The sequence below is a fragment of the Nuphar pumila genome, chromosome 6, assembly GCF_984573655.1.
Source record: "Nuphar pumila chromosome 6, dmNupPumi1.hap1.1, whole genome shotgun sequence".
In the NCBI taxonomy this organism is placed as follows: Eukaryota; Viridiplantae; Streptophyta; class Magnoliopsida; order Nymphaeales; family Nymphaeaceae; genus Nuphar; species Nuphar pumila.
Window position 1 is genome coordinate 130,791,765 of NC_143254.1, and position 15,074 is coordinate 130,806,838.

Consider the following 15,074-nt stretch of genomic DNA (forward strand, 5'->3'; position numbering starts at 1 on the left):
AATTGGACCGAGGACGAGGAGGGAGGCAACACCCTTCCCCTTGGTAAAAGGGTAGAGCGGGAGGCAGAAGCTCTGCCCCTGCTTGTCAGGGAAAATGAAAGGGGTAGGGGGTGAAGCCCCCTTACTGAAAATCCAAAGGTGGCAGAGGCCTTGCCCCTGCTTGTTGAAGGAAAACAGAGGCAGAGGCGAGGCCCCTGTCGGAAAACCAAAGGCGACAGGGGGCCTCACCCCTGCCAGTCGAGGAAAAACATGGGCAGGGCCCCTGCCAGACAATAAGGCGGCAGAGGAAAAGCCCCTGCCTGATAGAGAGGAAAGAGGCAGGGGGGCTCGCCTCTGCCTGCCGAAACAATATGGCAGGGGCTAGGCCCCTGCCTGACCAAGGAGAAAGGCGGCAGGGATGTCGCACATGTCGGTCTGCCGGGAAATGAGAAGCAGTAGGGGCAACGCCCCTATCGGCCTGCCAGATCAAGACAGAAATGAGAAAGGGCGAGAAGAAGATGAAGAAGAATAAGACTGGGGGAAGGAGTTACTTGAGAGGGCCAGACGCATAGTGGGGTCATCAGCGAGGGCTTTGGCGAGCTGTAGGGGACAGAGGGGGCGTCTGGCGAAACGAGAAAAGAGATTGAGCACGTGAGGGAAGGGGGATGAAAACATCATGGGTCGTCGACAGTGGTGGTCAAAAAATGACACGGGAGGGAGGGCGTGACGGCCGACGTGGGGTTGCGTGCACCGATCCTAACAACAATAGAGGGCAAAAGAGAGGGGAACGGGCAAGGGAGTAGGGAGCAGGGACAGTGACCGACAAGGTTGGCATCGTCGACAAAAGGGGGCTCCAATGAGGGCCCTGTCAGTGAGCTGAGGGAGAAAGAGGAACTTGGTGAGAGGCACGACGTGGCACATAGGTGGGGAAGAGCAACCAAGGCGAGAGGAAGGTAGGGGGGAGACAACGTTGGGGGAGTACCTGCGAGGACACCCGCGAGGCTGCCAGAGAGGGGAACGTGGGGCACCCGATGAGGTCGTTGGAGAGTAAGGTAGCGGGAGGGGTAAAAGAGAGAGGCAGAGAGGGTTTTCTCAAACCATCGCCCTTCTATGACTTTTTTAAAGGCACGGGTGGGGGGTGGGAGGGGGGGGGGAGTCTTACCAGATTTGGATTCGAGTCCGATCCGAATCTGACTCGGGTCAATTTTTTTCTCGTAAAATCGTGGGCTTTACATCCTACCCTCCTTAAAATAATTTATTCCGCAAAATTTTATTTAAAGGTTGCCTATAGAGATCGTAGTCTAAGTTGATCGGTATGGATGAGGATACACAAAATGTGTGTATATTCAACACATAAGCTTTTTAAGGTTATCAGGACAACTTATAATGAGTTTCTGAAAAAAGTTTGGAGCCAATAACTCGATTGAAGAAGATATATGTATGATTTTATTGATAAACTTTTGCAAAATTCATACTAAATCACAAAAGTCTTAAGACTATTAAAGTGTCTATTCGCAAATTCTTCTTGTTGAGTCATGGTGGCATAGACGCAGCCAGACACTTCTCTTTGCAGTTATAGTTGTTGTTGTTGCTGTTATTATTATTATTGTTGTTGTTATTGTTGTTGTTGTTGTTGTTGTTGTTGTTGTTGTCCTTCGCTTGCGGTTCATCTATGCTAGTATGTCGACTTTTTTCAACAATTTCGGGCATAATGCCTTATCTCTCCATAATATAAACAGCCACCAGTGTCTTGGGGGCGTGATAATCTAGGATAGACATAGTTACACTTAAGGCATATCTGCTTTGGCTATTGTTGTGGCTCGATTCTTTTATTTTGTTTTTGCTTCTTGAATGGGGGTGTATGTGTTTTGTCGTCGGTATGTTGTCACTTGTTGCCTCCACCATTCCCAACAGACTTTCTTTTCTGCTCACCCTTAACTCGTTCACAATCCTTATTCAAAAGAGTGGCTGCCACAACTGTGGCAGAGAAAGTTGAGGACATACTGGTCAGGACCCAATGACGGAGTCCTTCCTTCAGTCCTTGAATAAACTTTCCTTCCCTTTCATGGTCATCCTCAAATAGGTTGGGGCAGTAGCTCTCCAACCACTGAAATCTGGCAATGTACTCGCTCAAACTCAAGCTGCCTTGTCACAACTCTAAAAATTTGACCTTTTCTTCTTCCTTGCGTGAGGAGAAAAATAGTTCCCGAGGAAAGCCTTCTTCAAGACTTCCCAAGGAATCACCTTAGCATTCGGGAATTGCACTTCCCGCGTTGTATCCCACTATTCGTGGGTGTCATCCTTTAGTCAGAAGGACCCAAACAAAGTCTTTTTCCCATCAGGGACCGATAGAACCTGGAACACTTGTTCCACCTCTTTGATCCAATTCTGTGCCATGTCTGGGTCCACCTTGCCCATGAAGGTCGGAGGATCAGGCTTCAGAAACTTCTCGAAAGTAACGACCAACTCTAAGGGGGGAGCCTGATCCCGTTGCGAACGAACATGGCTCCTGATCGCCTCGGCCAAAGTGTTGAGGGAATCCATTACGAATCCCCTTTGCTCGGACCACTCATCGATCGAGTTTTCATTCAAGCTCCTCACTATCCTGGTAAATAAAATAAGGCATATCAATTCAATCTAAACATGAAGTAAAAACTAAAAACAAGAGGGTTTACTTACAACGCGATGTGGATGTTCGATAGTCGAAACTCACTGTTCCTGCTTGCTCTGATAGCAAGTTGTAATGCCCCAAAATTTCAAACTTGTAAACTTTTAAAAATACATAGAAAAGCTTTCATTTTTCAAAGTTTTTATCAGCGAAAATGATTTTTTTGAAAAGCAAAATAAGTTGACAACTTTGGGCACGTTATCGTAAAAATCCATCATCAAAACCATTATTTTCAAAAGCATTTTAACAAAACAATTAGTAAGTCAAATATACATTAATGATAAACTTCAGTTGTACAAAATTAAGGGTTTCGGCTTATACAAAACTCAAAACCAAAACAAGTATTCAAGACACAAAACTGAGCAAAAGAGTGATGTCTCAGACCATCTCGCATCCAGCCATCGGCTGTCTAGTAGGCCTACTCATCACCTACGCCCATAAAATATGCCAGTTTCATGAAAAACTGGTAGGTGCGCAAGCAAGACAATAGGGAACCAAAATTAAAGCAAGACATATTATACTGGCATGATAAGCAATTTTAAACAGTAATTTAAGTTGCACTAACATGAACAGTTAACTGTGCAAAAAATAATCTATTTTTAGCATGTACAATTGATTCCATAAGCAAAAAATAGTTAACTAAAGCAATTAACTGACATAGGATATAAGCATATGTAATATGTGAACAAATCTAGATTTGACAAGTAATATAAATTAATCTAGATTCAACAATAATATGAGCATGATAACTTATATTTCGATATTAGCTGGCCTTGCGGGTACACACAAGGCATGTCACGTAGAAACAACTGAGACTAATCAAGAGGTTTATTATGTCATATATATTTGATACCCCGATTAGCTAACTGAGCCTGCTCCTAAGGAGACGACTAATGGCCAAAAATGAATTCTTCAAAGGGCACTCATTCAAAGGATGCATCCAACTACTGTAGAAGTCTATGGGAGCTACCACCTAGGATAAATTTTGGTAGTCCCTTTTTCCTAACTCCGATGACTGGGGAAGTCGAGTCATTTGCTCATGGGGTGGTTGTTAACAACCTATCCGTCAGAGTTTTTGTATCATCCATCCTCTCTCTTGATGAACCGCAAGAGGCGAATGAGAGCGACAGGGGTTACTTAATTACCGCCCCATTCTACAAGTTTTGGTCTTGTGGACCCACTCGAGCATCATGCCTATGAAGGTGTAACGTCAACAACATGCCATTACACGTTCGAGGTAACCACAAACCTCTCATCCTACTCATTGCAGTATGTAATGTACCTGTCTAAAAGTACAACCACGATGAGAGGGGTCAACTTACTTGTGAGGGTGAAAACATCACTATTATGTGATTTCAATCATGTGCCATTGCACATTCGAGGTAATTATAGACTTCTTATCTTACTCATCATAGTACGCAATGTACCTATCTAAAAGTACAACCACAATGAGAGGGGTATGGGTTTATTGAGGATAGCCCAACATAAAGTGTTGCAACAACATAATATGCAACAGGTAAGTCTAACATGCTAAATCTTTGTGAAACAGATAACATCATACATATTCTTGGATCGCTTTGGATCAGACATATCTCTCCTAGGGGCATCGACTCGGGGTGGGGCCGGATGCTAGAATGTGTCAGCATGGCCTTGCACAACTGCGCTCGAGAAGTTGAAGTCCCATACGGGTCTTCTCAAGACTAAAGCACCTCTACGCAACTTCGCATTTTTTTTAAAAGAGCGAAGTTGGTTGGTGTCAATGCGAAGCTTGCTTGGGAGTTGTCACAAGAAGCAAGCCTACGCCCAAGGTAGGGCGGCAAGGAAAGAGGCAAAAAACAACAATACAAAAGCAAAGCATGTGCGCGAAGCACGACGACAACAAAAAGCAGTAAGGACAAAAATGTAAATGCAAAAAGAAAAGTTTGGGCACATAAATCGCGACGGTAATAGAAAGTAGTAAAGACAGAAATGTAAATGCGAAAAGAAAAGCCTGAGCACATAAAACACGACGACAACAGAAAGCAGTACAAGACAAAAGCCTAGGCAAATTGAGTGCGGCAGGGACAGAAAGCAATAAAGACAACAAAGTAAAAAGACAAGGATCATGAAACCACATTCTTGAGTTAAATGCATACATATATAGATATATGTATATATATATATAGATATATATGTATACATATATATTGTCCTTGGTCCTTTCTTTTCTCATTTTAGGTTTTAATTGCTTATTTTAAGTTTGTCCATTATCCTTTTCGCAACTTTCCCAACCTTGGGGAGTCACGGTACTGAGTTCATCTTCGAACGTAAGTGATGACAGTCTCGGGCTACGGGGCACGAGAGGGTTCCGTTGCGCAATGTGCGAAGCTACAACATGTTAGTATAATAGAAAGAAAATGGAAGAAGCAAGATTGAGAAGGGGCACAACCCCTGCCTGGCAATTCAAAAAGGAAGAGAAGGGGCAGAGGTTGCGCCCCCGCCCGCTGCCTGTCCTATCGAAAAGAGCAGGGGCAGGGGACAGACTTCTGTTGGTCTATTGTAGAAAAGAGGCAGGGGGTAGGGGCTCTGCCTCTTCCCGCAGGCTGTCGGTTGGACCAAGGACGAGGAGGGAGGCAACACCCTCCCCCCTGGTAAAAGGGTAGAGTGGGAGGCAGAGACTTTACCCCTGCTTGACAAGGAAAATGAAAGGGGCAGAGGGCGAAGCCCCCTTGTCGAAAATCCAAAGGTGGCAGGGGGGCTTGCCCCTGCCTGCCGAAGGAAAAAAGAGGCAGGGGCGAGGCCCCTGCCGAAAAACCAAAGGTGGCAGAGGGCCTTGCCCTTGCCAGCCGAGGAAAAACATGGGCAGGGCCCCTGCCGAACAATAAGACATTTGCCTCATTGAGAAGAAAAAAGTAGGGGGCCTTGCCCCTGCCTGCCAAAACAATGCGGCTAAGGCTAGGCCTCTGCCTGACCAAGAAGAAAGGCAGCAAGGGCATCACCCCTGCCAGGAAACGACAGACGGTAGGGGCGACGCCCCTGCCGGATCAAGACGAAGAAGAGGTAGGGCGAGAAGGAGATGAAGAAGAAGAAGTCTGAGGGAGGGACTTACTTAAAAGGGCCAAACATGGAGTGGGGTCACTAGCGAGGGTTCCAAAGAGCTACACGGGACAAAGGGGGCGTCATGCAAAATAAGGAAAGAGAGGGAGCATGTGAGGGAAGGGGGACGACTACAACGAGGGTCGTCGGTGGTGGTGGTTGAAAAATGACACTAGAGGGAGGGCGTGACAGCCAGTGTGGGGTTGCCTGCGCCAGTCTCGACAACAGTAGAGGGCGAAAGAGAGGGGAATGGGCGAGGAAGGAGGGAGCAGGGACGGTGGCCAGTGAGGTTGGCATCGCCAGCGAAAGGGGCTCCAGCGAGGGCCCCGTCGGCAAGCTGAGGGAGGAAGATGAACGGGGTGAGAGGCGTGGTGTGGCACAGAGGTGGGAAAGGGCGACCAGAGCGAGAGGAAGGCAGGGGGGAGACGGTGTCAGCGGAGTACCGACAGGGACGCCGACGAGGCTATCAGAGAGGGGAACGTGGGGTACCTGGTGAGGTCGTTGGAGAGGAAGATTGCGGGACGGGGAAAAGAGAGAGGCAGAGAGAGTTTTCTCCAACCCTCGCCCCTCTGTGACTTTTTTAAAGGCACGGGGGGGGGGGGGGGGGGTCTTACCGGGTTTGGATCCGAATCCGACCTTGGTCAAAAAAAATTCTTGTAAAATTGTGGGCTTTACAATGAGAGAATCATGTTTGATTGCTTCATACATATCCATGGTGGCAAATTGTATGAAAAAATCATGATTGGCCACTTACTGTGAGTTATACTCATTGTTCTAAATGGATTACAGCCATCAGATGCTAACCCAAGTCTGACATTAGGAGCATCATGAGCGAAAGATGAGTTTTGAATATCAAATGCCTAGGCTGAAAATATTTGTATCCACATGCCATTGAAGGGGCACTTAGGCCTTTAAGATGTACTAAATTCAAAGATAATAAAACTATCATATTACAGTCATAGTTAAACATCTGGGATTCTAAGAGAGTAATCAGGTCATTAAGTTTGCATTGCCTCAACTTGAATCGAATTATTTAATAAAATCAAAATCACTATATAAAATTTTTTCACTGCATAAAGCTTTACAATGATGTTTCTTATTCCACCCATCACCGCAAATAGTTTCTAAAGTTCTAAACTAATCCCACAAATTTTTCATTTGTGGTAGGAGTATCTCCACTATGTCTTTAAGAAAATCGAGAACTTATTATTTTGTAGGTTGTGGAGCCGAATCTTCATAATTTTCAATTTATTATGGGGAAGTATCTTCATAATTTTCAACTTGTTCATCCTCAGAATCTAACACGAAAAATGCACTTTGATCCTCAGTCTGGGACAAAAAAATATCTTATTTGTCTTCAGAGTCAATGATTACTATTTCATTAAGTTGCAATGGTTCATCTGCTATATGAATTCCAAGATTGTCCTCTAATGTTTGGTGGAAGATTAGGAGAACATTGCCATACAAAATGACATTTAAATGGGTTGATTCTAAGCCTAAATTTCTGACCCCAGAAGATACATTGCAGATGTTTTCTTCCCTCTATCTGTTGACATCTTTTTATCTAAACTTAAAAAAAAAAAAAAATATATATATATATATATATATATATATATATATATATATATGTATATGTATATGTATATATCAAAAGCTATAATCTTAGCTAAATTCTGCATGTGCACTAAAATTCATGGACTTAAATTAATCACAACACTTGATTTGGTTCCTAAAATACAACATCCATGCATCAATAATGCCAAAAGAGCAGCTACCAGTCTGTTATGTTATTGAAGGTGTTCCACGAGAGATGCACCCATAATTGTCACTATAAATATTTGATTCTACATAATGAAATAAGCATATGATCTCAATTTGAGGATAATAAAATGCACCATACTTCTGTAAAAAACTCAAAAGTTCCTAAAACAAGACTCATAATATAGAGATTTTCATTTTGGACTTTTTCTCAATCACCTAACACAAAAGAAGGTGTTTTCATGATTTTGCTCTAGTTTAAGGTGAAACATGCAAATAGTGTTTGTTGATTAGCCATTTCAAATATTATGTTTTTAAAATTTAAAAAACACAATTATATTTTGAAATTATGTTTAAATGTTAGGTGCCAAATTGAAAATACACTCTCACAAGTTTTTAAGTCCAAGGTTGTAACTGAGTTACATAGAATGCTATTCATGTGCAAGAAGATAGACTCATAAAGACCTCCTCACTAGAATGTCCACCAAACGGATTTAGGTCAAATCCATTAGTCATCTTTGTTGACACTAAAAATTGCTGCATCCAATAATTAAGTTTTGGATTCAGTTGATAGTTTTACTTGGAAAGCAAATCTAAAACCTATTAGCATCGAAATTCATTTGTATGAAAAATACTTTTTTTTTACTCAGAGAAATCGTCCCAGGGACAGAGACCTAACTGTGCTGGCTCAACTTGCCGTACATACGGTCTTTGTCCATGTCGACGCAAAAGTCAGAGGGCTTACCCCTCGACCTCAGGGAGTTGCCAAGCTTCAACTTACGCAGGGGGTGATGCCAGCAGCGGAGCCACATGGTGGGTAGCTAGGGTGGGCATGTACCCACCTTGACCTAGAAAAAATGCTCAAACGGTAATGGGTTAGGGTGTGCAATGCCCAAGAGCGTAGGTGGGTAGTGCCCACCCTGACCCCGACTGCAGGTGGGCATTCCCCCGGGTCGGGGTGGGCACCACTCATGCTCAACCCAAATGGTTAGGGCATAGTTAGCAAACTCGTTCAATTCAAACCATTGACTCGGTCCGAGTAGACACCCTAGCAATTTTTTATCTGAAGTAAAATCAAAAGTTGCCAAAAATAGTGATAAAGCTTGGCATAAACCAGTGAAACTCATCCGAGTGGTGATTTTTGAATAATTGTTCGAGTTTTGCATGCTTTCTTATTCTGTTGTTTGTTTTAATATTATATATATTATTTATTATTTAAAAATTTTATTTATAAAATATACAAAAAAATCACAGTGATCTGAGTCTTGCCGAGTCATAAGTCGGACCCCAAAAGATTTTTGGCCAAGTCACCCGGTGGGCCAACTATGGGTCAAGGTGACCCCGAGCTGAGTATGGCTAGTTCCCTCTCTCTATATATATTCCTCTGGTTAGACAATTAGGTTTTTTATTTTCAGTTAAAAAAATTATAAGTTTTTTAGGAATTAAGGTATTGATCTGAACTTTTCTGAATGATATAAATGTTTAATTAGGGGTTTAAATTTTTTTTGTGTTCTTTTTCTCAGGAATTATCTGATAATAACATAAATGTTTTGATTTTAATGGTTTTATTTGATTTTCTTAGCATGATGTATGTTTTAGTTAGAATATTAGGGATTTTATTTTTTTTAATGAACATAAATTCATGATTTTTTAGAGATTAGGGTATTGGTTAGCATTTTTTCAAATTATGCAAATGTTTATTTATAATTTTTGGATTTTTTATGTTATTTTTTATTTTTTTTATATATCATTAAGCAAGTTTCTATTAATGAATGCATGATTTTGCTTATTACTTATTAAACCTCTAAATCTTTGATTTTTTTTAGAATTTAAGTTTTTTATTTGGCTTCTTAAATGCCATGAATATTTAATTAAGTATTTTTGTCTTTTTTATTTCAATCAACATTAAACATGATTTTTTGAATACATAGGGGTTTTATGTTTCTTTTCAATTAACATATTTATGAATCATGTTATTAGAATACATAATTTTGATTTGATTTTTTTTTCTGTGCATTTGTGCCCACCCCCGTTTAGATTCCTGGCTCCACCCTGGGTGACGCCCATTGGATTTGAACCTAAACTGCCCGTCAAACGGTCTAGGCCCCATCCCACTGTGCCAAACCCCTTGGGTCTAATTGTATGAAAAATACTTATTCAAATCTGTAATCAGACTTTGCAGTCACTTATCTTGTGTTGTAAATTTTAGAGTACTGTTTACTTTTTAAATTTCTTGTTGCCCCTTCCCTCCCTACCTTGGTTCCGCCCCTGTGCACTGTGATAAGGTTTATAGTCATTAATGGTCCCATAAATTTTTTTGCCAAGACTGACCTGTTTTTCCACAAGCCCGGCCAATCCCCCCAACACACACATGTATATATACATAGAGATGTTTACTTTATCTGAATATATAGATGTGTTATATATAGACGTGCTTTAGATGAGGCACATCATGTGCTTTTAGAGTGAAAAAATCAAGGTTTTATATTATATTAAAACTTGATAAAACTGATAGTTGGTTAAGCAAAAAGTACCTTTGAACATGTCTTCTTGGAATGCTTAGAAAGTCTAGGAGGTGTTATATGGTATCATGGTTCAGATTAACCACGTATATATAGAGAGAGTAACCCGTATCATCAAACAGCAAAAAAAAATATTTCAGGTGCAATTTTTTCTGTGCTTGCTACAGCGGCGGTCAGGAACTGCTAAAACTCATTTTTTGAATTTTTTTGATATGCGGTGCTTAGTGAGTCTCCTGTTAGACGCCAGACGTCTGAACAATAGTGTTTAGTGTATATATATATATATATATATATATATATATATATATATATATATATATATATATATATATATATATATATATATATATATATATATAGAGAGAGAGAGAGAGAGAGAGAGAGAGAGAGAGAGAGAGAGACGAAAGAAGATCAACATTAATACTCATGAAGATCAACAAAATGTTGAACCCATGAACCGAACAAAGTAGAAATAAAACTAAAATATAGAAAAAACAAAGCTAAAGAAAAAGAAACTACAAACAGCTAGCAACAAAACAACAAAGCCTACTCAACCAGGATCCGCAGGATTAAAAGAAACCACCGCTGAGTGAACGTCGTTCAGATGAGAGGAGAGGTCTCTAAGATGCATACTTAATATTGCATATACATCAACCAGGATTTTATGGACAAGATGATTAAAGATGACCGGAATTTGACAGAAAGTAGCATCATTGCGTGCCATCCAAACAAACCACCAAGTAGTAAGCAACCATGTCTTCCACATCAGTCTCCACCGCTTGCATCATGTAATTTCAATAGGGCCAAGGAGAAGATCAAGTGCAAAAGACTCTTCTTTGACAATTACGTTTCGGAGATCTCCACGTCCTATTAAATAGGGCCACAAAGATTGGGCAGGACCAAAATAAATGATCAACAAAATGTTGAACCCATGAACTGAACAAGAGCAAAAGCCAAAACAAATAAAGAAAGCACAAGAGAAAAGAACATCAGACTCTCTAGAGAGAGAGAGAGAGAGAGAGAGAGAGAGAGAGAGAGAGAGAGACTTCGATGTTAAACCCCCCCAGGATCTTTCCTCTAAGCTCAGATACTTTAGTTTCCACTCTTTAACTCTCCTCCTCCTGCTAACAACTGTAGAAACTGGAGATATGACAACAAAGACCCTCCTCTCAAGGGGCACCCTCTTCACTTCTCTGCCTGAGTCCTACATCCGGCCACCATCCCAGAGGCCAAGGCACTCTGAAGTCAGGCCCTTGCAAACAATCCCGGTCATCGACCTCGGCTCGGCCGACTGGACCGGGCTAGTCCGCCAGGTTCGCGACGCCTGCGATTCCTACGGCTTCTTCCAGGTCCAACACTTCCCCATCTCATCACCTGTAAGATTTCCAATTTGGTGCGTTTGATTCTCTATTTTCATCGTGGTTCTTTGCAGATTGTTAATCATGGAATACCTAAACTACTGGTTGAGGAAATGCTATGTGTTGCTCGTGAATTCTTCAGTCTATCAATTGAAGAGAAGATGAAGCTGTACTCTGATGATCCATCTAAGAAGCTCAGGCTCTCTACCAGTTTTAACGTGACCAAGGAGACCGTCCACAACTGGAGGGACTACCTTCGTCTCCATTGCCACCCTCTAGAGGAGTTCATTGATGAGTGGCCTAATAACCCTCCCAATTTCAAGTAAAACCAGTCCCACTCTATATTCTTCTTAAGATTTCTTCTTGATTGATTTTCCTCGTTATTATCATTTAATTGTAGAGAGTAGCGTGACAAAATATCGGCGATATCCCGAAAAAAAAAAGGAGATTTTAGTTGCTGTTTTAGATGATCAAAGCCTCACAACGTTATTGTTTAGACAAAAAACATCATGATTTTATCACTATATTTGTGTTTGTACAGGCCATGTTATGGTGACAGTCTACATAGGCTCCGTGTCCAGGGGGACACGAATCAAACATGTTGACACAACCCGAACACGTACTGACATCAATTTGATATTTTTTAAAATTTGTTTCTAATATTTTTTAGTTATATTTCAACAAAAAATATAATTTTATATATTAAAATATTAAAAAATTAGCTTTCTATTGATGAAAAATTAAACAAATATAAAAGCAGACTTGAAAGAAATTGAGTTTCCCATCGGTGAGGTCTGATCCATTGTTCAGCCCTAATTTTGAATATGTGTGTGTGTGGGGTGGGGCTCAACTCCTTATATGTGTTCGGCATCGAACATTGAATCTGCTGTGATGGATGAGTCCGTATTGCTTAATTATGCACATCTGATTTGGGTTGCCAAATTCAATTCTTTGAAGAGGTATCTGAGCTAGTTAACACAGTGAATTAAGTGAACTGAGGTGGAGGCATAGTGACAAAAGTTTAAAACTCGTTTTTTCGGCAGTAAAACACTTGCGAGATTTTGATTTTTTTTTTAAAATCTCACATTTTTTTTTGAAAATCTTGGCAATAAAAAATAAATAACTATATAATAAATATTTTTTTATAAGCAAATATAAAAAAATTTATTTAAAAATAAAACACGAGTTTTTTCACAAAAAAATAGCCGTTTAAAACATAAATATCATGTTTAAATCACGATATTTATGTTTGGTCGAAAAAATCATGATATTTTGAAAATATCGTGAGAAATTGCGGTTTTTAACTTTCAGCTAATTTCCTGTGATATTATTGCGAGATTTTCATGAATCTTGCGATATTTGTCACTATGGGTGGAGGAATGGTTTGTGTCCTATTTTTCAAAAAAATCGTGAAGACGATCATATACCAGGTGACAAGCTCCTATGTTTCTTTCATTACAGTATTTCCAAACAAGTTCCTGGTGACAAAATCGTGTCATGCATCGGGTCATACCCGTATCTTTGTGACATGGAGCTAGTATCAACTGTTTTCCTTCTTTTCATATCAGTTAATGTGTCTGTTCTTTTTCTTATATTTTGTATTTCTATTAATATTTGAAAAGAAAAAAATTTAAAATATCACCATATCTTCAAAAACGATAAGTTGGTGTTGGAAACATTTGTCATTGGGATACAGTGGTGGTCAAGTAGTAATAAGGTAGCTAAGCAAGAGAGTAGTGAAAGGCCAAACATTATATATACACTTCTACAAACCTTTGTTGTGCATGACATGGGCTTCCTTTGTATTGTTTCATTGCAGGGCTGTGGTGGGTGAGTATAGCAAACAATCAAGAGAGCTTGCACAAACCGTGATGCAAGTCATTTCTCTAAGCTTAGGCTTGAAGGAGGACTACTTAGAGAAGGCTCTAGGCTCACAAGCCCAACACATGGTTGTCAATTACTACCCACCTTGTCCTGAACCCGAGCTCACTTATGGCTTGCCCTCACACACTGACCCCAATGCTCTCACAATTCTCCTGCAAGATGGGGTTGCTGGGCTGCAGGTCCAGAAAGACCAGCAATGGCTGGCCGTCGATCCGTTGCCAGGGGCTTTTATCGTATACCTAGGCGATCAGATACAGGTACAAACATGAAACTTGATTCCTTGAAATAACACTAAGGGGGCGTTTGCATGTCACGGAATGGGGTGCTGCCACACCCCTGGCCTTCCATAGATTCTACTGCCGCAAAAATGGAATTGGACCCTACCACGGAAACCGTTTTTATGGGAAACCCACCTCCAGTGTAAAATGGCACGCCTGTCAAGGGTTTTCTGTGGAAACTCACGATTCCAGTGTTTGTGTTGTCACTGTGAGCCCTGCAGAAACGCATGCCCGTCGATACATTTTCGCGAAAAATAACCCACTCTCCGTGACCAGGGCCGTACCTGTGTTTTATGGGGCTTGAGGCGGAGGGAAAAAATGGGCCTCCTATTAATAGCAGGAGTTCTGGGGCAGGGCTTCAAAATTTTTTGAGCCCCTATTAAAAATGGGCTCCCTAAAAATATGTCTCTTATTAATAGTAGGAGTTTAGGAGCAGCGCCTCGGAATTTTTTGAGCCCCCTACTGATAGTAGGAGTTAGAGGGTAGCGCCTGCAATTTTTTTGGGGCCCCTAAAATTTTTTTTGTTGTTTTTGGTCCTCATTAAAAATGGAATCCCTATTAAAAATGGGCCCCTAAAATTTTTTTTGGCCCAGGGTGAGATTGAATCTTAGGAAATTAATATTAATGCATGAATCATTCATGAAATTGACACCTAGTCATTCCTAGGTGTATTATTCCTCCTTATGCTGAATAATATTCTGATTATTTTTCCTTAAAGAAATCTTAAGAAATTAATGATGATGTAGGCGTTGAGTAATGGCAAGTATCGTAGCGCATGGCATCGAGTCGTCGTCAATTCGAAGAAGGACAGAATCTCTGTCGCCTCGTTCATATGCCCAAGCTCTGATGCCATGATAGAAGCAGCAGAAGAGCTTGCGAATGATGGGGTGACCGGACGTGTTTACAGGAGCTTCACCTACGATGAGTATTATAAGAAATTCTGGACTCGCACCTTGGATGATGGTCATTGCCTAGAATGCTTTAAGAGCTGATCACTGAGGTGTGATCTTGTCAAAAGACTTTAGAGAGTTCAAGTTCCAATAAGATGTTGGTTTCCAGAGATAAACTGACTCTCTTTTTCAGTTTCTTCGGGTTGTGTACGTCTTTCCTTTTTCCTTTTTTGTTTCTTCCTTTGGACAATAATGTGTGAATGATATGAATCGAATCCGGTTCAACATCCACTATCCAATGATGTTCTTTAACGTTTTTTTCCACAACATGGTCCAAATGTTTCACAAAGAAAGACAAAAATTCACGTCTCTCTCTCTCTCTCTCTATATATATATATATATATATATATATAGTCATAGGTGCATGATCACTTTCCAAAACCAACTCGCGTGGAGCATCCATCATGCCTGGAGCGTCCATCACGCGCATGATGGATGCTCTGCACGTGTTCCGCTGAAGAAGACCTTTAGCAGCGATTTTTGTCATGGCTAAAGGTAATTGGACCTTTAGCGGCAGCTTTCTGTCGCGCTAAAGGTCTTATACGAGACTTTTAGCAGCGACAAAAGTTGATGGACCTTTAGCGGCGACTTTTGTCGCCTAA

At 41.0% G+C, this 15,074-nt stretch overlaps 1 protein-coding gene across 1 annotated transcript; it reads left to right on the plus strand.

The window, feature by feature from the left end:
• The first annotated feature begins 11,150 nt into the window (after positions 1-11,150).
• On the plus strand, positions 11,151-14,661 carry LOC149836243 (protein DOWNY MILDEW RESISTANCE 6-like). The gene is made up of 4 exons (XM_090010834.1): positions 11,151-11,351; positions 11,435-11,682; positions 13,180-13,501; positions 14,269-14,661. The coding sequence occupies exons 1-4, from the start codon at positions 11,151-11,153 to the stop codon at positions 14,512-14,514; spliced, it is 1,017 nt and encodes a 338-aa protein (XP_089866960.1). The 3' UTR covers positions 14,515-14,661.
• The last annotated feature ends 413 nt before the right edge of the window (positions 14,662-15,074 follow it).

What these genes read in the sequence shown, in the direction of transcription:
- LOC149836243 (XM_090010834.1), top strand. Translation starts at nt 11,151, where the DNA reads ATGACAACAAAGACCCTCCTCTCAAGGGGCACCCTCTTCACTTCTCTG. An exon ending in AATAACCCTCCCAATTTCAA is followed by an intron (nt 11,683 to 13,179) that starts GTAAAACCAGTC and finishes GTTTCATTGCAG; the next exon opens with GGCTGTGGTGGGTGAGTATA. An exon ending in ACCTAGGCGATCAGATACAG is followed by an intron (nt 13,502 to 14,268) that starts GTACAAACATGA and finishes ATGATGATGTAG; the next exon opens with GCGTTGAGTAATGGCAAGTA.